The sequence below is a fragment of the Gracilinanus agilis genome, chromosome 3 (assembly GCF_016433145.1).
Source record: "Gracilinanus agilis isolate LMUSP501 chromosome 3, AgileGrace, whole genome shotgun sequence".
Classification (NCBI taxonomy): Eukaryota; Metazoa; Chordata; class Mammalia; order Didelphimorphia; family Didelphidae; genus Gracilinanus; species Gracilinanus agilis.
Window position 1 is genome coordinate 170,786,080 of NC_058132.1, and position 24,196 is coordinate 170,810,275.

The window sequence follows — 24,196 nt, forward strand, 5'->3', positions numbered from 1 at the left end:
TGGTAGAACCAAGATTTGAGTTCAAGGTCCCTTATAGCAAATTTACTACTCTTTCCTGTGTTCATACAATATGATTATTTTCTTTTAAACCTCCTGGAAAATATAATGGGTAATGACTTTTTGAAAATTAAAATGGTATTATAATTCATAAAGTTCTAAATTGTTTTCCTCAGGAACACATTTTTAAGGGGACAGCCAGATTTTCAGTGTTCTTGGGCCACATAGTAACCTGTCAAAATGGAAAACTTTTTGTACATGTTTTAATGGAAAATAATGCATTTGCCTTAGCAAATTATTTTCATTTAATTTTTCAGAATATTGACATAAAGGAAATCTCTGCATTAAAGACCACTTCTGCTAAAAGCTTTCCTACTTACCATCATCTTGACCCAGCTGTCATAAGAGAGGAGGATTTAAAACAGGTGATTAAATTATTGCTTACATATAGTCTCTAATAATAATTACTTTGGCTTTGAATATTATCAGATGGTGAAATTAACCAGATTTTCAGTGTTCTTGGACCACAGAGTAACTTGTCAAAATATAAAAATTCTTTTTCTACATTTTTTAATGGAAAGTGATTTGTCTTGACAAATTATTTTCGTTTACTTTTTCAGAATATTCACGTAAAGGAAATCTCTGCATTAAAGACCACTTCTGCTAAAAGCTTTCCTACTTACCATTATCTTAACCCAGCTGTCATAAGAGAGGAGGATTTAAAACAGGTGATTAAATTATTGCTTACATATAGTCTCTAGTAATAATTACTTTGGCTTTGAATATTATCAGATGGTGAAATTAACCAGATTTTCAGTGTTCTTGGGCCACATAGTAACTTGTCAAAATATAAAAATTCTTTTTCTACATTTTTTAATAGAAAGTGATTTGTCTTGACAAATTATTTTTGTTTACTTTTTCAGAATATTCACGTGAAGGAAATCTCTGCATTAAAGACCACTTCTGCTGAAAGCTTTCCTACTTACCATCATCTTGACCCAGCTGTCATAAGAGAGGAGGATTTAAAACAGGTGATTAAATTATTGCTTACATATAGTCTCTAATAATAATTACTTTGGCTTTGAATATTATCAGATGGTGAAATTAACCAGATTTTCAGTGTTCTTGGGCCACATAGTAACTTGTCAAAATATAAAAACTCTTTTTCTACATTTTTTTAATAGAAAGTGATTTGTCTTGACAAATTATTTTCATTTACTTTTTCAGAATATTCACGTAAAGGAAATCTCTGCATTAAAGACCACTTCTGCTAAAAGCTACCATTATCTTAACCCAGCTGTCATAAGAGAGGAGGATTTAAAACAGGTGATTAAATTATTGGTTACATATAGCCTCTAATAATAATTACCTTGGCTTTGAATATTATCAGATGGTGAAATTAACGAGATTTTCAGTGTTCTTGGGCCACATAGTAACTTGTCAAAATATAAAAATTCTTTTTCTACATTTTTTTAATAGAAAATGATTTGCCTTGACAAATTATTTTTGTTTACTTTTTCAGAATATTCACGTAAAGGAAATCTCTGCATTAAAGACCACTTCTGCTAAAAGCTTTCCTACTTACCATCATCTTGACTCAGCTGTCATAAGAGAGGCGGATTTGAAACAGGTGATTAAATTATTGCTTACATATAGTCTCTAATAATAATTACTTTGGCTTTGAATATTATCAGATGGTAAAATTAACCAGATTTTCAGTGTTCTTGGGTCACATAGTAACTTGTCAAAATATAAAAACACTTTTTCTACATTTTTTAATAGAAAATGATTTGCCTTGACAAATTATTTTCGTTTACTTTTTCAGAATATTCACGTAAAGGAAATCTCTGCATTAAAGACCACTTCTGCTAATAGCTTTCTTACTTACCCAACTGTCATAAGAGAGGAGGATTTAAAACAGGTGATTAAATTATTGCTTATGTATAGTCTCTAATAATAATTACCTTGGCTTTGAATATTATCAGATGATGAAATTTAAGTAGTATTGGCAAATATTCATGTATTGTAGTCATTGTAAAAATATTTTAAAATATACCTTATAATTATATAGTAGGCATATAATGGTTCTAATTGAATTAGACAAAATGTGGATATATAGAAGGCAGCACAGACTATTTTAGGGTAATTTTATGAACTTAGAGCAATCTGGCTATTTGCCACCGTCCCAGAATTCAACTTAGATCTTAAACTTTCAAATCTGACCTCAGACACTTCCCAGCTGTGTGACCCTGGGCAAATCACTTTTTTTACCCACCCTTACCACTCTTCCACCTATGAGCCAATACACAGAAGTTAAGACTTTAAAAAAAAAAAAAAGAAACAGGGAGGAAGGGGGAAGTTGGGTGACTCAATGGATGGAGGGTGGGGGGGGCAATATGCAAGTCACACATTACATAAAATTCCAAATATTTACAGTTATAGGATAACAATTCTAACTTTACAGAAAAAAACCTAAAGATATTAAATTCAAATTCATCTTACAGTTACTATGTACAAAAATCTTACAAGAACCTTATATATAAGAACATTATATACATATATCATCTCCCCTGAGGTGGATAGAATATTCCTTCTTGAGGTCCCTCCTGAAGTACATAGAATATCCCCCCTGAGGTGGGTGTCGATCAATACTTATAACCCTTTGCACCATTCCATAATCCAAAATCCTATATCATACGTATACACTTACCTATTGATTACTTATTCTATTTCCAAATTATAAGTTCAGTGTCCTTAAAATAGTGTCCATATGTCCAGTTCTAGTAGTCTAGTGTCATTAAAACTAATGTCCCCTTGCCCAGAGTTATAGAGAAGTAGCTAGATATGTTATGAAAAGGTATGGGGATAGGATGATGGGATAAATGGGGGAATATATAGGAAGGTAAGAGATGGATGGGTAATAGAAGAAGGGCTGCTCAAACAGGCTAATCCCTGAGGCTAGAGACAAAGGGTACCAGGAAGAAATAGGCTGGGTCCTTCAGGCAGGGAAGGTATCTCTATGATACAAGAATTGGGTCAGCCAGAAATGTTTTGATCTGGCTGAAGGGTTTCTGTTTTTAATTTCTAAGGTCCCTTGAGGGAGGAGTCAAAAGGCTCCTCCCTGCCAGTGAAACCAATGTCTTTAGGAAGTCTTGGCTGGGTACTTCCTGCCCAAGATGGATGCCTAGGTTTCCCTCAAGAAATAAAGAGAAAGTTATTTCTTTCTGAAATAGAAAGGCTGAAGCCTTTGCCTTAGTATTCAGTACAATGATTCACCAAAAGCTTTTGCGTATATATCAAAGGGGATTTATTGATGCCAGGGATAAGCTGAGGGAAAGAGGGTTTGAGGGTTTTGTAACTTGCTAGGGAGAAAGCTGGTTCTGGGGGAAGGGTTACAGAGGAGAGGGTCAGACAGAGAGAGCTGGCTCCCTCAGTCAAGGCTAGTTTCACTGCCCTGAGGAAAATGAGGATTTATTAGATCACTAGATAAGGGGATGGCTTGATTTAAATTGTCCTTCCTGCCTACAGAAGCTGAAACCCACGATATCTAATGACCAAACTACCCTTCCTCCCAGGGCCCAATGGGGAAATCCAGGGAAATAGCAGGATACAAATGGAGAGGTCAGGGAGAGGTCCAGAGAAATCAGACAAGGTCCAAAGTGCCCCAAAGGCAAAAGGCCCTTCAGTTGGAACTTAACTTCAGGGATATTTATAGACCTGCTCTAACGGTTTTCCCGTGAGCCCAGCCCCCCCGGTTGGTTCAACATTCTAAACCTTTTCAACTGACAGAGCTGCTACAGTTGGTTTGCAAAAGCAAGATCTTTTACTGCAACCCTGCATTACACCAGTTGTAATTCAGTGTCCTTGAAAATAGTGTCCTGTTGTTCAATTGTAGTAGTCCAGTGTAGTCTCATTCTTGATTATCAGTTTCGAAGGAAGGTACTTTCTTCACATGCGAACAATGGATCCATGATGCTTTTTCTCCTATCTTGATTGCTGTAGGGATTGTTTAAAAGTACTTGGAATAGACTTTTCCAGGCCGGCTGAGTTCCTCCAGTGCACTGAAAGTTCTTTATATAAATTGTATCTCCAGGATGTAAATCATGCAATGAATTTTTCCTTTTAATGTTTTTATCTCTTTTCTTAATGCCTCTACAATTTCACTATCATCAGTTATAAACATACATTGGCACTCTTCTCAGTTCATCCAAATCCATGTTCATTCAATTTGAACAATTTGTTTTGAAATAGTTCTTTACTACCTGGCAACAATTCCTTACAAATTGTCTGATCTCTGTCTCTCTCTGTCTCTCTCTGTCTCTCTCTCGTTAGGTCTAAATCTATGTATCTATCTCCTAATTCTATCAGTTTGTCCATAAATTTTGACAAATTTTCTCCTATTTCCTGCTTCAATTTTTCAAATTTATTTCAAGTTCCTAATCTATCTGAATAGACCCTCATTGCCATAAAAAATGCCTCCCTAGCCTTGCATAATCTTTCATAGTTGTCAGCATTATTCTAGTTCCAGTGAGGGTCATTCTGAGGCCAGTGAATTGTGCCACAAGCCTCATTAGTGGTATTAATAACTTTATCTTTTTCTCTCTTCATTAATAGTTCTTCCAATAGATACTTAAATCAATCCAGGTTGGATAGAACTGCCTACAAATATTTTCCATCTTTTTGGTTACTGCTATGGGCTTCTCAAAGAAAGGGATGCCTTGCTTAAATCCCTCCATATCTTGTAGGGTAAATGGTCTATGGTGCCTAATAGTAACTAATTCTTTTCTTGGATTGAACATTGGCACTTCTCTTAGAGGGAATATGGTATTATCATTTCTTTTTCTGGCTTTTAGGTTTAGTGGTCTTATTAGAATTAGTGGAAGTAGTGGCAGTCTGTAACGGTGGTAGAAGCAGTAGTGGAGGTAGGTGTGACAAACTCAGCTATAATCTTATTTTGTTTGGAAATAATTTCAGTCAGTTATGTGATAAAATCCTCCAGATATGCTAGTCTAGTTTCAGTTTGATAATTGTTTAGTTGTTTCTTCTTTCTTGTTAAAATTTGGCTATCAGGTATAGTTGGTACCCCTAGATTAATCCTGTTATCAAAAGAAAAAAACCAAAGAACGATAGTAATTGCAGGATATCTAAAATTGTGAGATGCTATATATCTCATTGAAGGTTTTTGGTAATGGGAGCTGTTGGAGGTATGATGGTACTTCTTCTTGAATTATTTGAACCATAATATTGAGCACCATTGTTACTGTTTCTGCTTTTCCCTATTATTTATCAGAAATCAGAAGATTGTAGGTTATTCAAAATCCTTGTGGCTCATTAAGCTATTAAGGGTTAAATTTACTTGTGGAAAAAAGTTATTAAGGGTTAAATTTATTGGTGGGAAAAAGTTTCTGTTAATATGACTTTTTATTGCAATTATGTGCTCTTAATACATATATCTGATCATTTTTGCTCTAATTTTATAATAATTTAAAGAAAAAACATTAATTTTGTGTGTGTGTTTTGTATTAAATGATTGGTTGACTGCTAGCCAGATCCACATTTGGCTGCTGAAGAAGAAACAAAGAGATTGGAGGAACTACAGAAAGAAGCAATACAAGAAAGGCGAGAACAGCTTGAAAAGGCTCACATACGGGGAGTTCATGCCATGAGAAAAGTTCATATGGCTAAAGTAAGCAAAACAACTTTTTTTTTCCTAGTGGTAAATGTGAATTCCATTAATAGAAATAGCATAGTAAAATAGATAAGTGGGTTGAAATTAAGGATGGAGGATGTTATAGAAGTGTAGTTTCTTACTTCCTCTGATTGCAATTTGAACATTTTTTTTTTTTTGACTCTGGCACTCCATATATATTCAGTAATGGTGACTGTATCATAAAGTTAAATTTTGTCATATATACCCAAAAAAACTCAGGTTATAAGAGACAAGTTAATTGGGAACACTTTAAAAAAAGGTTAATGGAAGAGCTAATTCTTTGTACTACTGTTGTTTTCTTCTCTGATTTATCTGACAGTATCTGACAATACTTTTATAAATAATGCCAGAAGTACAAAAATTAGTTTTAGGATTTTAGAGGATTTAGAATAATTTCCTTGCTAATATGTTATTATGTGAGTGCTGGTCATTAAACATTACAGGCTTAGAAATAATGAATATTGTTGGTAGTCTGAGTTTGTTTTATGGATTTTCGTTTTTAATAATTTATTTGAGTGTTTTAGGTGATTTCTTTAAAATTGTATTATTTTTGGTATATTTAAATTTTTATTAAAGCTCTATGTACATCACACAGTGGCAGAGTTGGAAGGCAGTGACCATCTTATTCTTAACTCATAGCTAAAAAGAATTCCCTTTCTAATAGGTAGGATTATCTATCCTTTTCTTGAAGGCCTCCATTGAGGAGGGGTTCCCACTCCCTTTTGATGGAAATATGGAATGCCTAGTTTTTGGAAATTCACTTTTTATTCTTTTTTTAAACCTTGCCTTTTGTCTTAGAATCAATACTGTGTATTGGTTCCAAGACATAAGAGCAGTAAAGACTAAACAATTGGGGTTAAGTGACTTGCCCAGGGTCATACAGCTAGGAAGTATCTGAGGTCAGACTTGAACCCACAAACCTGATTTTTATTTTTATACCCTTTTTTTCTTTATGATCTCATACAGGTTTTGATTTTCCCATACATTCAAAATCAAATATTAACTTTTGAAACATCACAAGATTGGCATTTACTAATTATCTTACTGTGGTTAAACAAAGGGGCAAGCTTGTCAAGAATTATTCATTATGGCCTGACTTGGTTGGAACTTATTCTTTTCAGCCATCCATAAGGTACTAGAACATCAGTTCCTAGCTAAGCATAATAGTTAATTATATTTTAACTAATTATATCATGTATATTGTTACATTATACTATTCATTCCCATCATAAATCAAGGAGATAGTTATGGTAATTAATAACATCCAATAAGATACAATAATATCAGTCTGGTCCAAATTTTGTTCCCATACTATTCTTTCTGCTATAGGGTTAATAAGAATGCAGTTCTGGTAGGCTGATTCTGTGCTAATTTGTCATTCCCTTATTTTCCTTGTGTTTCACTGTTTCTTTGGTCTGTAGGAGTTTGGGAACAAACTCAGGCCAGGTATTTTCTTGCTGGGAACTTTAGAAACTTGATTAACTCACTAACTGCTGGTTTTTTGCTGGGCTGATTCTAGGAGGAATTTCTATATTCTAGGGGGTTGTACAGGGGTTTATTTTGGGATATTGAGTAGTCTGTGAGTGTGATTGTCCTTGCCATGAACCTGTATTGTTTTTCTGTGTCTCCTTGGAGCCGAATAAGGATATTAATTGTAATAATTTCAATGCAAGTGAATGTCACTGTAAAAAGAATCACATAGGGGAAACTGAGTGTGGAATTTCCATCCTCCTGACAAACTGCTGTGCTGGATTGTCAGAGCTTGTGAGTAGCCTTGCTAAACATCATAGCCTCGATGGCTTCCGGCACCCCTTTACTTTTTATTCTTCTTGATTCTTACCTTCTCTTTTAAATATTTAGTTTTGTTATACTATAGCCTGGTAGTGAACTATAACTAGGTGATTTATGTTATTTCTGGAGCTTAGTAGTTATCTCTGAATGTGATTAACTTCCACATCTCTTCTAAATCTTTTTATGAGTTAATGAAATACCATTTAAAATAGGATTTTTCTCTGCCTCCTTTATACATTCAATAATTTAAGAATTATATACCACATCAAATTAATAAATCATAAATTTTAAAAACATTCATGAACAAGTAATTGAATGAACTTCAGTTATTTGCCTTGAAATAAATATCATTTTACTAGAGAAGATTAGTTTTTAGCTAATTAAAAAAAGTCGAATCATCTGATCTCTTTTTAAGGCATGATACAAAAAATAAGAAAGACTACTTGTAAAATAATCTTTTTTTAAAAAAACCCATAAAAAGGGGGTAGCTGGGAAGCTCAGTGGATTGAGAGCCAGGCCTAGAGACGGGACAGCCTAGGTTCAAATCTGGCCTTAGACACTTCCTAGCTGTGTGACAAGGCAAATTGCTTAACCCCTATTGCCTAGTGCTTACCTTCTGCAGAGGGTAAGAGTTTAAAAAAAAAACACATAAAAAATGTTTTAGAAAAACATTTTATTATTCTTGTACCTCCTAATTTTTATATGTCCCTTATATATGAATTTCCAGTGCATTATGGGAATTTTGCCTTCCTCTGGGAATTCTTTCCCTTCCCAACCTAGTGTTCCTTACTATCCCATAAGTTTCTGTCCCTCCCTTTATTGCTCAGCCTCTGTACCAGCTACTTTTCATCTCAGAAACTCAAATTATCTTATTCAGAACCTATTTCGCTTGATTCCATCTCCAGTGGCTTAGAATAAGAAAAGTCAATGATATCAGGACTATTGCTGTTGTTTAGTGATTTTCAGTCATATTTGATTCTTCTTGGCCCCGTTTGGGCTTTCTTAGCAAAGGTACTGGAATAGTTTGCTGTTTTTTTCTCCAACTCATTTTATAAATGAGGAAAACTGAGACAGTGTTAATCAACAAACATCATTGCTCAGGATGGCTGTATTTGAACTCAGGGAGATGAGTCTTTTTGACTCCAGGCATGGCACTCTATCCACTATGCCACCTACCTGCCCCTCAGGGCTATGATTAGGACAAAATTTATTTCTGGCATGACAAGTTGGAACTTTGTATATTTTTTCATGGAATGTTGTTATTAATGGTGGTAATTTCTACAGTTAGTAGACTATTTCATATGTTGTGGGTTAGTTCCATTTTTGTGAACTAACTACTATATATAATATTATTTCCATGGGAAAGACAGTCTAAGTTCTCCTCTATTCTTTCCTCTCTGGGAAGTTCATAAAAGTTGCAAAGATGCAAATTTAGTGTTCATGTCAGAGAGAACTTCCTAATATTTAGAACTATCTAAATGTGGAGATGGTGGATTCTCCCTCATTGGAGGTCTGTAGGGAGAGGCTAGATGCCTGTTTGGTTGATAGGTAGTGGGGGTTCTTTTTTGAAATCAGATTATACTAGATAGTCACTGGGGTCCTAGTAGCTCTGAAAAAAAAATTAAATGATGAAAAGGGAAAGATTAGACAGTTAACCTGGAGCTGAATTCTTTAAAATCTGTGGTTTTGCCCCAATGTCATTTCTTCCCACACTAGTCTATGGTAGTAGAAGTAGTAGAAGAATATTTTCATCCTTTGTGTTTAGGCAAACCCTGGCAAATATATTCAAGAATATTACTGTTTTGATGGTTCAATGGCAAAACAACAACAATAATACCTTGCATATTTGGGACTTGGCTAATTTATGACTTTATTGCCTAAAGCCTAATCAAGAATCAGGAAGTAAGCAAAAATACTCTATATTTGTAGTCCAAAAAAACCCCAAAACAAACTATATATAGTTCAGACACTAAATTTTTTGCCATCATTCAGAAAAAAATATTTATCACAATATTGTAATTAGCTTCATTATCTTGTTTCCTGGGCCACAGTAAATGAAGACATAGTAAATTAAAATAGAAAAATTGAAGATGTTCTAGACAGCCACACTAACACTAAAAAGTAACCACTTATTGTAATAGAGAGGAACATGAGCGTTATAGAAAGTAATTACATTTATATACTTCTTTAATAGTTTACAAAGTGTTTTCTCATATATTTCCTTTTACCCTTACTAAACAAATAATACTCAAATAGGATAGCATTTGGGACCCCATTCATATGGGGGCAAACAGCTCTTAAGACCCTGAAGTCATCAGTAGAATAAAAGCATTTGATTTTCCACATTATGAATATGTCATTAGGGAAAGTTTAAAGGTTGCATTGTGTTTAACATGCTCCATTTAAGAAGTGGAAAATAATAAATGCTTAATAAATGTTTGCCATTTAACATATGCTACTTCATTTCTCAGTGTCCCAGGTAGCTCTAAGTTGCAGAGATGGTATTGATTGATACTGGTAAAAGAAGTTCCTCATCAGGAGCTCTTTATTCCACTGAAGTGATAAAAGAAAGCAGAGGAGTAATAAAATTTGCAAAGATTTCCATATAAAATTTTCTTTAAATTTTAGATAGTTAAAATGTAAGTGTTTGGTATTTGGAAAATTTAGCCATCTAAGAGAGCAGCTTTTAATAACTTAAGTATTAATGAGAATATAGTAGAGTTTTAAATTAATATCCTTTAAGCCAGAGAAAAGAAAACTTCTAGCAGCTTGTAACAATTAACAACTTAGTTTAATTAAAATAGAGATAGTAAAAGAATTTAGTAAAATGAATAACAGTAAAGGAGAGAAATATAGGAAAGGGGTAGAGAAAGAAAATTTCCTAATATCTATACTAGTTACCATATAACTACCTATAATTACTACCTAAAACTGCCTATACCGCTAATAACAACTAACTAATCACCAACCCACACCACTAGCAACCAACCCCCAATGACCAACTCACTCCTAGCAGCCAACTTCTTGCAACTGCCAACCCTAACTGTCAGCAAATGACAGACTGACCAACTGATGCTGCTCCTTTTAAACCTATTTCCTACCTCACTTCCCGTCTCTGTGGTTCCTCTTTCCTGTCTCTATGGTTTCTACGTCCTGACTCTGTGGTTTCTCCTTCCTGTCACTGTGGGCTGGTTAATCCCTACACATCTCTATGTGGTAAGAAGACCTCCAGGTCCCCCATTAAATTAAAAAAGGAATAAAGAATTCCTTTTTACAATACCAAAAGTAGTAATATTAATAATAATTAAATAAAATAAATAATAATAATAAAAGTAATAAATCAATTATAAAAAACCAGAAGTATTATAGACAAAGGTTATACTACAGTGAGACCAAGGTATAAGTAGTTAACCCTAAAGACTAACAAAGTGCAAGGTCTTACTGTTACTATTTTAAGTAAATTAATCCTATTAATTTGCTTTTTATTTGTAGTGCCAAGAGAAAATAATGAAAGAACTAGAACAGCTGCAACAAGAAGACTTGGTTCGTAGAAGGCAGAATGTGGCCCAGATGCCACCACAGGTGGTTGAGTTGCCATATAAACGCATGGCAATTAAAGAGGACTGGCAGAGGGAACTGGAGTTTGCCTTTGAAGATATGTACAACGAGGATAAGAGTAAACATTTTTTAATGTATTAATAAACATGCTAAAAGCCAAGAAATGGCATAGCCTAACATTAATAAGGTGGATTTCTTGCATCAAAGGGGTTTTATCATTTTTTTAAAATACACTATCAGCTCATAAGATGCTGGGAGGGGAAGGTTAAGTTGTTCTTTGTAGGCCTTTAATCTTGTGGGTTTTCATAATATTGGAATAGAAACTTCTGACAACATTTCTTTTTTTTTTTTTTTAAAGAGGTGAAAGGAGACCTAATTTTGAAACTAGAGCCAGAGCCTTTGCCAGTTGCCACTGAACACATCCAGGATGGAGAACTGGATCTTTCAATGGAACAAGACGACTACATGTCTGAGATTCAGAACCAAGAGAGAATGGAAGAAAAAACTCCACTTCTCACAGAAACAGAGAGTAAGAATCTCTGAAACTGGGTTCATTTTATATATGCATAATATCATTTTTTAAAAATGCATTAAGATGGACAGATCATAATTTTTGGCATTTAGTTTTTAAACCTGTCCATTGATTAAGTAAGACATTCCCATATTTAAGGCATATCTTAGCTAATCATTTGCTTACTCTTGCTGTTTTTGCTTCAATAATAGCTCTCAAATCCATGCTCTTTACCCTCCACTATCCTGGCCCTCATCACTTCTCATCTGGACTTTTAGAAAGCCGTGCTAATCAGATATTCCCTGCTTTAGGTCTCTGCCCACTTAAGTCCATAATCCTCACAGTTGCCAAAGTGATTTTTCTAAAATTCAGATTTGATCATACCACTCACCTACTCCTACTGTAAGACAATGTATAATCCCTTCTGCTTGGCTTTTAAAATCCTTCACAACTAGTCTCATTATGCATTACTCTCCTTCCCTTTCTCTGTGTTTTTGCCAAACTAGCCTTGCTCTTTTTCACACACAGTGTTTTCCACATCCCATTTCTATTCCTTTGTACTTTCTGCCCTCTGTGCTCAACTACTGCCTTCTTCATGAAAGCTTCCTGATTGCTCTGCTCGGGAGCCTATACAACTATTACTGCTCTGTTGTTGGCTTTTTTTCCTGTATATACTTTTCAGTATATGTGTGTATGTGTGTGTGTGTGTGTATGTATGTGTGTGTGTGTGTGTGTATATATATATATATACATATATATATATATATATATATATATCAGTGTCTGCGTATGCCACAAAGAGAACTATAGAGATATACATACATACATACATGTTGTCTGTAAAACTATCCAAGTTCTTGATAAAAAGGACTTTTATTTTTATCTCGTTCAGCCAGCACAGTGTCTATAGTTGCTTGTCTAATTTATCCAAAAAATTCTCAAGTTATATAGGTTTCAGGTGAAAGGATTAATTTAGATTTCAATAAATTTTTCAAGCATGATTGAATTCTCTTTTAACTTAAGGAAAAATGGAATGAAATATATCTTGTAATCCTCCAGGAACCACTACTAGATGTTGTAGAATATAATAATAATGATAACAAAACCTAGCACTTGTATAATATCTCAAAGTGTGCAAAGTGCTTTACAGATACCTCATCCTCACAACTGCTTTTGGAGGTGGTTGCTATTATTACCCCCATTTTACAGTTAAGGGAAACCAAGGTAGACAGAAGTTACATGACTTGCCCAGGATCACACAGGGAAGGGTCAGGCTGAATTTGAACTTATATCTTCCTGATTATAATGTTTGAGCTACCTAGCTTCCTAATTATATGTGCTATAGATATATTTTGTAGAACTGTTTGAATGGATAGTGTTCAGAGATTAAATTTTCACATTGATCCTAGCCAAAGTAATCTGGTACATTGAAGTTGAACAATTCACGATCACTGGTCAAAAGTCACCTTTAATATGTTACTTTGCAATGTAAACTAGTAGTAAAAAAAAAAGGAATTTGATAAGAACAAAAACATTTTTCCAATTGATTATAACAACAGCAGTAATATATATGTATTATATATATTATAATTTATTTATTTAGAATATTTTTCCATGGGTTACATGGTTCATAATTTTTCCTGCCCCTCTTCCTTCCCTCCTCCCAGAGATGACAAGCAATTCCACTGGGTTTTACATGTATCATTGTCTAAAACCTATTTCCATGTTATTCATTTTTGCAGGAAAGTGATCTTTTAACATCAAAAACCCCAATCATATCCCTATTGAACCACGTGATCGATCATATGTTTTTCTTCTGTGTTTCTGTTCCCATAGTTCTTTCTCATAAGTTCCTCTGGATTGTCCTGGGTCATGCATTGCTGTTAGTAGAAAAGTCTTATTAAATTCAATTGTGCCATAATATATCACTCTGTGTACAAAGTTCTCGTGGTTTTATTTCTTTCGCTCTGCATCAGTTCCTGGAGGTCTTTCCAGTTCATCATTCCTTACAATATAATAATATTCTGTCACTGACATATACCACGATTTGTTCAGCCATTACCCAATCAATGGACACCCCCTCATTTTTCAATTTTTTGCCATCACAAAGTGTGTGGCTATAAATATTTTTGTACAAATATTTTTCCTTCTTATCTCTTTGTGGTACCAGCCCAGCAGTGGTATGGCTAGATCACAGGGCAGGCATTCTTTTAAAGCCCTTTGCTCATAGTTCCAAATTGTCCTTCAGAATGATTGGACCAATTCACAACTCCACCAGCAATGTATTAGTGTCCCAGTTTTCCCACATCCCCTCCCAACATTTATCACTTAACTTTGCTGCCATATTGGCCAGTCTGCTAGGTGTGAGGTGGTACCTCAGAGTTGTTTTAATTTGCATGTCTGTAATCAGGAGAGATTTAGAACACTTTTTCATCATATCCCATGATCATTTGTTGATTGGGAAATGGCTTGATTTTTTGTAAATTTGACTTAGTTCCTTATATGTTTGAGAAAGTTTTTTCCCCAGTTTGTTGCTTTCCTTCTAATTTTGCTTGGTCTTAAATTCCTTCCTTTCCCACAGATTTGACAGATATACTATTCTATGTTCACCTAATTTAATCATGATTTCATTTCCCTATATTTAGGTCATTTACCCATTTTGAATTTATCTTGGTATAGGGTTAATATATTTTTTTCTGCTAGTATTTTGTAGCAGCAGTAGCTGGTAAATGATCATAAATGCAATGTAGTTTTAACTTTGTGTTAAAAGGTTTTTTCTTTTTTTACAGTGGTGCAAGGGACCTACCACGTACCTTCAACATTCGTATTTAAAAAATTACTAGACAAAATCCAAAGCCAGAGATCCCAGTGGGCAAATAAATACATTCCTGAAGATGAAAGTGAAGTGACTAAAATTTTTGCTGATGGGGAAAGTGAGACATTATCAGTTGAGACAGGAACAATTGCCAGTGAAGAAAAGCCATTGCATAAATCAGAACATAAACAGGAACAAGGTAATATTCTTTAGTATCTCACCTAGTATCTTGAACTTTTTTTTAGGTTCTTTCCTATATATTTTCATCATATTTCAGAATCCACACTAACTAATAAGAAGGTATATTCCAAGTTATAAATGAAAAATCTGGGACTCGGAAAATTGCTCTCAAAATCATACAGAATTATAGATTTAGCACTGGAATATGAACCTATTAACTCCTTTTTGTTCATTTCAGTAGATAATGACTTTCTGAGACATATTCACACTTTTTAAAAATCCTTACCTTCTGTCTTAGAATCAGTACCAGGTATTGGTTCAAGGCAGAAGAGCGATAAGGGCTAGGCAATAGGGGTTAAGTTACTTGCCAAGGGTCACACAACTAGGAAATATCTGAGGCCAGATGTGAACCAGGACCTCCCTTCTCTAGGCCTTGCTCTCAATCCACTGAACTACTTCCCATAATCATTTTTTTACTTCATTTTTGATGTTTTTCTGTTGCCTGCACCCTCCCCCTCCCCATCCCCCAGTTAAATCCTGTATTGAAGATTAGGGCATAAATACTTGGATTCTTTTTGAAATGATGCTTCTAGTGTTCAAGAATTATTTGGTATTTGTCTCTCCTCCATTTCTGCTAGAGAAATTACTCGACTCCCCCCCATTCCCATTCATTTTTAACATTATTTGTTGATTTTTAACTTTATTATTTGTTGGTGTTTTTGTCATAGTTAATTGGTTCCCTGCTCTACATTGTGAATCTATGTAATACAGATCATCATTCATATAAAACTACTCTCCTTCAAGGATTCTCAGTCCCTGTTAACACATAGAGACCACTATTCAGAGAGACATATACTAGTGTGGTGGACTATAAATGGGAATAGATTTGGAGGAGGGGCTAAGTTAAATAGAAAAGGAAATTGCTATTCTATAATAATTATGTTACTCATTTACATAGTTCTTTACACTTTAAAATGTTTTTGCATAAATCACTTCATTTGACCCTTATAACACCTCTATAAGATAAATTGAACATGTATTAAGATTCTCCATCTTAATGTATGAACAAACTGAGGCTCTGTGGCTACACCAGTTATTAAGTTGCAGAGGTGGATTTTCTGCCTGATAGCTGATGTTCTTTGTACCACATCATGTCTTTCTTGCTATGTTGCTATAGAAGACAGAACCCAAAACAGTGAGTATTCCATCCTTTTTACAAACTTTTTCATAAATATAAAATTTGTCCAACTGAGGCAAAGCCAATAACTATTTATTAAAGGGACCTGCTTCCATCCAACAAATTGGATCTCACACTTTCCTCACAGTCTGAGGATACCCACACACACACACCTCCAGAATATAGCTTTCATTGCCCAGCCTTGCCCTTATGTGTGATCAGTCTAAGCCAGTGGTTCCCAAACTTTTTTGGCCTACTGCCCCCTTTCGAGAAAAAATATTACTTAGCCCCCTGGAAATTAATTTTTAAAAAAAATTTAATAGCAATTAATAGGAAAGATAAATGCACTTGTGGCCATCACCGTTCCCCCTGGATTGCTGCAGCACCCACCAAGGGGCGGTGGTGTCCACTTTGGGAATTACTGGTCTAAGCCATGTTAACTCATTGTTGGATTCTAAATTTTGGTACCCTACTTGGTCATGTTGCTACCAAACAATAGGGAGGACTTATAGCAACCAGCCCATTTATAACCTATCCTCATGACAACCAACCCATCTCATTCTCAAGACCCCTACTCTTAGCAACAGGCTCTGGACACTCTAAACTGTTGCGATTTGGTATTAGATCAAACCTCTTTTCCAGGCTTGCTTGACATAGGTCATGAGGAGGAAGTTATATAGGGTAGAGGGGCTCTTAATATAGCTTGGGACTTTTCTCTGAAGTTTGTGATATCTAGGGGGAAGCCCCCTTCAAACTCTGCTGACAAGTTAAAGTTTAACATGAGAGGAACCTATTTAACTACAACCTATAATTGCTTTTGATTATTGCCCATCAATAATAAGTAACTAATCGCTATCCGTATAGAATCACGTCAAACTAGATAATACTGATTAGAACTAATCATAAGGATAAAATTATTGATTTAAGATGGGCAGGAGCCTACTAAAATAGTGTTTGATCAAATTATTCCTCAGATAATATTGGATTAGTTATTATAGCCAATATTATTTGCTATTGAAGGTGAAACAAAACAGTTTACTGGCATTGAAGACGAAACAAAACAACCTACTGGCATTCAAGGTGAAACATTCACAACTGAGTCGGGAACAATTTCAAAAGAAGACCCATTTGTAAATTTTACAGAATCTGGAAAGGAAAAAGGTATATATATATGTATTTTTTTTTATCCGAATCCTCTCTTTAAACTTTAGATTGATCTTAACACTTTTTAATTAACACATACATATTGACCTATGAAATAAGTCATTGGTGAATAATGGGGAAAAGGAAGGGAAAGGGAGCATGCATTCATTAAGTGTCTAGAATTTGTCAGACCCTATGCTAAATGACAGATTTGGTGGATGAGTATTATTGCTAGTATAAGAATTTTAAAACTCAAATCCACTTCTTGTCTTGGGAATGCTTAGAATCATCTGAAAATGAAATTTCCCCGCTAGATGAAGGGTCAGTTTCGCTTCATCCTCATGAAGAGGCAACTCGAATTAGAACGGTAATGAAGAGGCAAAAACAGGTATTTTTCTGAGCTTTTAATTTTTTTCATCTTTGGGTCTAATATTATTTATCCATAAATTTGCCTTCATTTTTGGTCTTTTTTAAAAGATTCCTTCTAGGTGATACCCTAATCACACACCACTTCCCTCCCCTACCCCAAATGATCTCCCCTTCCTTTGAACTTCATTCACACTTTAGTTTGTATAACTCACATAACATTCCTCTCAATTACTTTATATTATTACTATTTGTACGTTTTCCACTAAGCGTAAAATTCCTTAAGGACACAGGCCATTTATCTTAAATTCATAGATAGTAGGTGCTGAATCAACACTTGTTAAATGAGTGAATGATTTGCTATTATAATATATAGTATGCTATATCCCAATCTCAGTTAACTTTAACTTTAGAAAATAACTGAATTACAAAAGGTGGGAAAATTAATCTTACTTAAAATTTCAGTCCCCTATTATTATTTACCTTTGATAGCCATTTTGTTTTTGCATTAAGCCTGAGAGAAATAGGTAAATTTTGTTTTATACAGTTTATGTAAGGTTTTTTTTCTATTTTTTTAATTAAAAAAATAATATTTATACAAACTAACCTTCTAGAAAGCATGAATTTGGAGAACTTTGTAGTAAAAAGTCCCCATGATGCTCAGATTTAGAAATTATTTCATTTAGCTTCAGTATTTTCTTTTGCTGAGGATAAGATGATATATGGTGGGGTTTTTTAATGTATGACTTTAAAGAGAAAATTAGTCAAGATATTTCAAACCAAATTGAGAATTAATTTTGTCTTTTTTAATCTTAGAAAACATTTAAAATATGTATTTATTATTAGTTAAAATGTTTCAGACCAAATAGAGAACTAACTTTAGATTTTTTTTAAAAAATCTTAATAAATATTTAGACTATTTCAAGGATTCCAGTCATTTCAAGCTAGTGAATATATCTTTCGCCTATATTAATAAAGGGTTTTTTTTGTCTCAGATTGATATACATTAATTGTGAAAGGGCAGTATGTACATGTATAAATATATTTCTTGTTTAGTTGTGTCTGACTTTTCATGACCCTGTAGGGGTTTTCTTGGCAAAGATACTGGAGTGGTTTGCCATTTCCTTCTACAGTGGATTTACACAAATAGAAGTTGAGCGATTGGCCTAGGTTCACAAAACTAGTAAAGTAAGTGTCTGAGGTTGGATTTGAACTCAGGTCTTCTGACTCCAAGACTCTCACTCTATCCAGTAATCTATTTAGCTGGCCTTTATAAATATATATACGTTATATATGTACAGATACAATTAGATATAATTGAAGTATTCTTAAAAATGTGTCTAAAATTAAAATTATTATAGCTAGAGAGATAGAGATTTACTTGATTTTTCTATCTAGCTTACTTTATCCCTACAATGTTTTCTTCATTGCTTAGTCTTTAGATAACAATGGCTCTCTTTGGGGGAAAAAGATTTGAGTTCCTTCTTCCCCTTGAGGAACCATAGAAAGCAGCAGGGGATGTCCTGGTATTGATTCTGCCTAATTCATAGATGAACTGAGTATGGTGCCAAAGAAGTTGTAATGGATGTCCATTTTTGCCCAGCAGTTGTCCATGGCAAATGTTGATTTGGCTGAGTTCCTAGTATCAGTTACTGCTCATCTAGAGTACTTTAGCTAGAGACCTTATGCTTGTAGTCATATAGTATTGAATGGACCACCATGAGCCTTTATTTCAGTAATAATGGTCCTGGTATATATATGTGGCACTTTTTGTTCATTTTTCTTTCTGAGCTTTGTTTGTCAGTGGCAGCAGCCAGCCACATCAGTGCTTAGTTACTGTTTATAAATAGGCTCCTCTTTATAATCTTTTAATGATATTGTGAGCATTACTTTCTGTCTTGAGGTATAAGCTTATGACTAATAACTTGATTCTTCTTGTTTCCTAGATGATGAAACTTGAACAACAAAAGCAGAAGCAGCTGGAATTAATTAGACAGATTGAACAACAGAAAATAAGATTGGAGAATGATTGCCTAAAGGCTAGAAAGACTCAGCTAGAATATGAGAGAAAAAAAATGAAAGAAAGAACTCAACAGTTTTATTCAAGATATATGAAATCTTACCCTTTTATGGACCAGTGGAAGAAAGAAACTTATGTAGCATCTCAGCATTTAGTAAAAAAAAAAAATTCTTTCAGATTGCCAAGTATATTTGAAAAAGATTTTTAAAGCAATGAATACTTTGTAAATTTTTAGAACACATTTGTAGGGCAGCTGAGTAACACAATGGATAGAGAACCAAACCTACAGTTGGGAGGACCTGGGTTAAAATCTGCCCTCGGATATTTCCTGTGTGACCCTAGGCAAATCACTTAACCCCCTTTGCCTAGCCTTTATCGCTCTTCTGCCTTTAGAATGAATACTTACTATACATTCTAAGACAGAAGGTAAGGGTTTAAAAAAGAAAAGACATTTGCACTAATGTTATGACTTGAATTTTTTAATTGACAGAATCCGATTATTTCTCTAACTTGTAGACATGCAATAATCAGAATTAGTGATATGAGACATTTGTATAATTCTGGGTTATAGCACTAATGAAACACCTGATGAAATGCCTTGCTTTAATGAATACTGGTTAGGTTACATGGATTACTTATAAAGCAATATTAGGTTAGGAGTAGATATTATATTTATTAATGTTATTTCTAATTAGGAGAATGCTTTTTTTAAAAAGTAAATTTACAGAGTACCTACATTTAGAGAAGATATAACTATTTTAAATTTGTCTCTTAAATATTTCCTTTTATTAGATTGTTGATGCTCCAACATTAGGCTTAAAAATTTCCAGAGAGGATTGGAATAAACAAATGATTCACAACTACCAACAACAACTTATACAGCAAAAGAGGTATTATTAATCAATTCACAATCTAAATTTTTTTGTTTAGATATTTGGATTTGTTTATCACTCTTTCATGGAAATTTCCCAAAGGATTATGATTGTCCTTTCTTCTAGCTATAGTAACTGATAGCAGATTTCTTATTTTCCAGAAAATTTAAGTTAAGGTTAGTCCATTAGAATACTGGTCATTTTTCTCATCAAAAGAAATTTTATTTCTTTGCAGGTTTCACAGACAATCCATTGATGCAGCCAGAAAACGTTTGCATGAGTTTCAGAATATGTTAAAACAAAAATACCCATCCATATCAACCAAGTCCTTTTCATCTGATTTTGTTAAGCTGAAGAGTGAACCACTTGATAGAAAACCAATAACATTCCAATCTCTCTCTTACCATCCAAGAGTACCAGAATTGCCAAGTCTACATTCACTACCAAATTATCCTGCAATAATGGGTGACTCCCACTTGTTTTCATTAGAGAGCAGTAAACAGCTATTCTCTGAACAGGGTACTCTTTCTTATTCAGGGTCTCTATTAATTCAACCTTCAGTACTTTCTGCTGAACCTGAGTCTAAATTTGGAAGTATCCAAGATCTTTTTTCAGCTAAGAATCAAAGCCTACAACCCTCAAGTCATTTCATAAGTTCAGAGGATAGCCATTTCGTTTCTTCAGATCATAGCCTGGCTCAAAAGGATCGTTTGAAGACAATGCAAAAGCAGTTAGATGTACAAAAGGAAACTCTTCATATTAGTGAGAAAATCCCAGAAGAATTGCTTATATATAGACAGCAGCCTGAACTGGAAGAAAGAATCCTTTCTGATCAAACTGGGTCCTCTTCTTTAGTAGCATTATCCCCTCATCACTCACTCACTTCATCACCTTCTGCTGAAGCTGAATCTGGAAGAATCCAAGAACCCTTTGCAATCAAGAATGAGAGCATAGTTCCCTCAAGCCATTCCCTATCGCAAATATTTCCAGATAAGCTTTTATTTTCTTCTGAGGATACCCTGCATCAGCAATATAATCTGAACACAGTCCAAGAACAGTTGAATAAACAAAAGAAAGCTCTGTACTTGTGCCTAAAAGCCCAGGCAAGCCTGGGTTTACATAGATCAGCTTCAGGAAAGGAAAAAGTACCTTCTAGTTCTAATGTGTCCATTAGTACTCCTTTAGTGCCACTGCTTCCTCAGCATTCACTTAGTTCATCAGTTTCTGCTGCATCTGAATCCCTTATAACAGGGAGTGAGACTACATCTCCTTCAAGACATTCCACAACTCAGGATAGATATTGGACTTCTTCAAAATCCATGCTAGCTCAGCAAGATAATTGGAAGGTAATTGAAGATAGGCAAAGGGACCAGGAAGAGACATTGGTACAACCTAAGAGAGCTTTACAAGAAAAATTATTTCCTGATCAGACTGACTCTTCTTTCCTACAACAGCATTCATTTACTTCACTACCTTCTACTGAGTCTGGAGGCATCCAGATAGCCAGTTCATGTCCTTCAATCCCTAACATAATGCAAAAGTGTCAGGAAAAGCTTTTGGATTCTTCAGAGCACATTCTTTCTCAAGAGGGTGATTTGAACCTTCACCAAGAACAGTTGGCTGGAAAGAAGAAAGCTCTTCAGTTTAGTGAAAGTGCCCAGCAACAGACAATATTGAATGAAAGATTATTTTCTGGTCAGACCAATGAAATTTCTGTGCCATCCTTACCTCAGCATTCATCTACTCCACCATCTTCTAAATCTGAAGAAATCCAAAACTCTTTTATAGCCAAGAGTGATAGCACACTTCCTTCAGGGTATTCCACAATCCTGGTATTTCAAGATAGAGTTTCTGGTTTAGATGACAGCCAATGTCCGCAAGATAATTTGAAAGCAATACAGGAACAGTTGAATAGACAGAAGGAAACCTTTCACTTTGACCAGAGATCCCTATTAAGGTACCTTAATTACAAACATGGTGCATTGGAGGAAAGTACATCTTCTAGTCAGACTGATTTCTCTCCTTTAATACCACAGTTTTCTCCGTACTCAATTAGTAGTTCATTGCCTTCACCTGAAACTGAGTCTAAATCTGATACTGGAGGAATACAAGAACCTTTTTTAACTAATCAGAACATACTTCCCTCACACCAGTCTTCAATCCACACATTTCAAGATAAACTTTCGGCTTCTTCGAAGCATTTTTCAGCTGCTCAAGAGAATTCAAAGGAGTTTCAGAAACCATTCAGTATACAAAAGGAAATTTTGGAGAGGAAACAAAAAGCCCATGAAGAATGGCTTTTTCGAAGAAAGAATAGGCTGCAAGAACAGGTAAGAAGTATGAAGACTCAATAAAGAATTCTCTTCATGAGAATCAGGTATTAATATATATTTTATTTTTAAGTTAAATTATTTGAAATCTAATTTATTTTAGTAGATGTCAATTTGACATTGTGAACATAGTTAAAAGATTTAAATCCTGGCTCTTGAGCAAGTTCCTTCTGAATTAATAATCTTGACCAAATAATATAACCTTGAATGTACTCTAGGCTTCTTGTTTGTATATGAAGAACAACGATACTTTTTTTTTTTTTTGGCAATCTTTGTTTCTTCCTTTATTTTTTTTTTAAACCCTTACCTTCTGTCTTGGAGTCATTACTGTGTATTGGCTCCAAAGCAGAAGAGAGTAGTAAGGGTAGGCAATGGGGGTCAAGTGACTTGCCCAGGGTCACACAACTGGGAAGTGTCTGAGGCTAGATTTGAACCTACAACCTCCTGGCTCTCAATCCACTGAGCTACCCAGCTGCCCCCTCCTCCTTTATTTTTTATATTTATTTGTTATATTAAAATTCCCAGGTAACTCCCTCCATCTTTCTCTTCTCTCCCATTAAAGACAACATCATTTAACAAAAAGATTGATAGATAGATATAAAACTCTGTCTTACTAATTTCTATTTATAGTTCTTTCTCTGGGAGTCCTCATTCACAAGTCATGCCTCAAACATTTTTTTTTTTTGCTGTCTAGATTATTCTCTTGATTCTTCTCATTTTACTCTTCATAATTTCATGTAGGTTTTTCCAGGTTTTTAAAAAATTAGCTTGCTTATCATTTCTTATGACACAGTAGTATTCCATCAGTCTCTCACAGTTTATCTAGCCATTCCCTAATTGATGGGCATCCCCTCAGTTTCTAGTTCTTTGCCACACAAAAAGAACTGCTATAAATATTTTAGATTGTTTCTTTTCCTTTTCCCTTGATCACTTTGGGAAATAAATCTAATGGTGGTATTTCTGAGTCAAAAGATATACTCAGTTTTTGTTTTGTTTTTTAAATAACCCTTACCTTCCATCTTAGAATCAATACTGTATATTGGTTCCAAGGCAGAAGAGTTGTAAAGGCTAGGCAATAGGGGTTAAGGGATTTGCCCAGGGTCACATACCTAGGAAGTGTCTGAGACCAGATTTGAACTTAGGACCTCCTGTCTCTGGACCTGACTCAATCCACTGAGTCACCCAGCTGCCCCCTATACTTAATTTTATAACTCTTTGGGCATAATTCCAGATCACTCTCCCAAATGGTTAGATCAGTTCACAGTTCCACCAATAGTGTATTAGTGTCCTCATTTTTCCACATTTTGTCCAACATTTGTCATTTGGTCCTTTTATCATTTTAAACAATCTCATAGGTATTAGATGATATCTCAGTTGTTTTGATTTGAATTTAATGATTTTAGAGTATTTTTCAAATACTTTTTGTACATATCTTTTGACCAATTTATCAGTTGGAAAATGGCTCATATTATAAATTTGACAAAGTTCTCTATATATTTTAGGTATAAGACTACTATTTGAGAAACTGTCTGCAAAAATTTCCCCCCATTGTATTGCTTTCCTTCATATCCTGGCTATATTAGTTTTATTTTTACAAAACCTGTTAAATTTAGTACGTTCAAAATTATTCATTTTGCATCTCATAGTGCTTTATAGTTCTTGTCTATCCCATTGCTCTCTTATATTTAGATTTACCCTCTTTACTGACTCTTCCTTTTTATAAAAC

At 34.5% G+C, this 24,196-nt stretch overlaps 1 protein-coding gene across 1 annotated transcript in view; it reads left to right on the top strand.

Moving 5' to 3' along the window:
- The window catches only part of CEP295 (centrosomal protein 295), an 84,387-nt gene that overhangs the window by 17,844 nt on the left and 42,347 nt on the right, over nt 1-24,196 (top strand). The window contains 15 exon segments of the mRNA XM_044668372.1: nt 315-422; nt 618-725; nt 921-1,028; nt 1,520-1,627; nt 1,823-1,918; nt 5,543-5,683; nt 10,991-11,174; nt 11,415-11,585; nt 14,357-14,581; nt 16,760-16,898; nt 17,156-17,270; nt 19,195-19,422; nt 20,061-20,158; nt 20,376-22,468; nt 22,471-22,517. Coding sequence (XP_044524307.1) covers nt 315-422; nt 618-725; nt 921-1,028; nt 1,520-1,627; nt 1,823-1,918; nt 5,543-5,683; nt 10,991-11,174; nt 11,415-11,585; nt 14,357-14,581; nt 16,760-16,898; nt 17,156-17,270; nt 19,195-19,422; nt 20,061-20,158; nt 20,376-22,468; nt 22,471-22,517 — 3,969 coding nt within the window.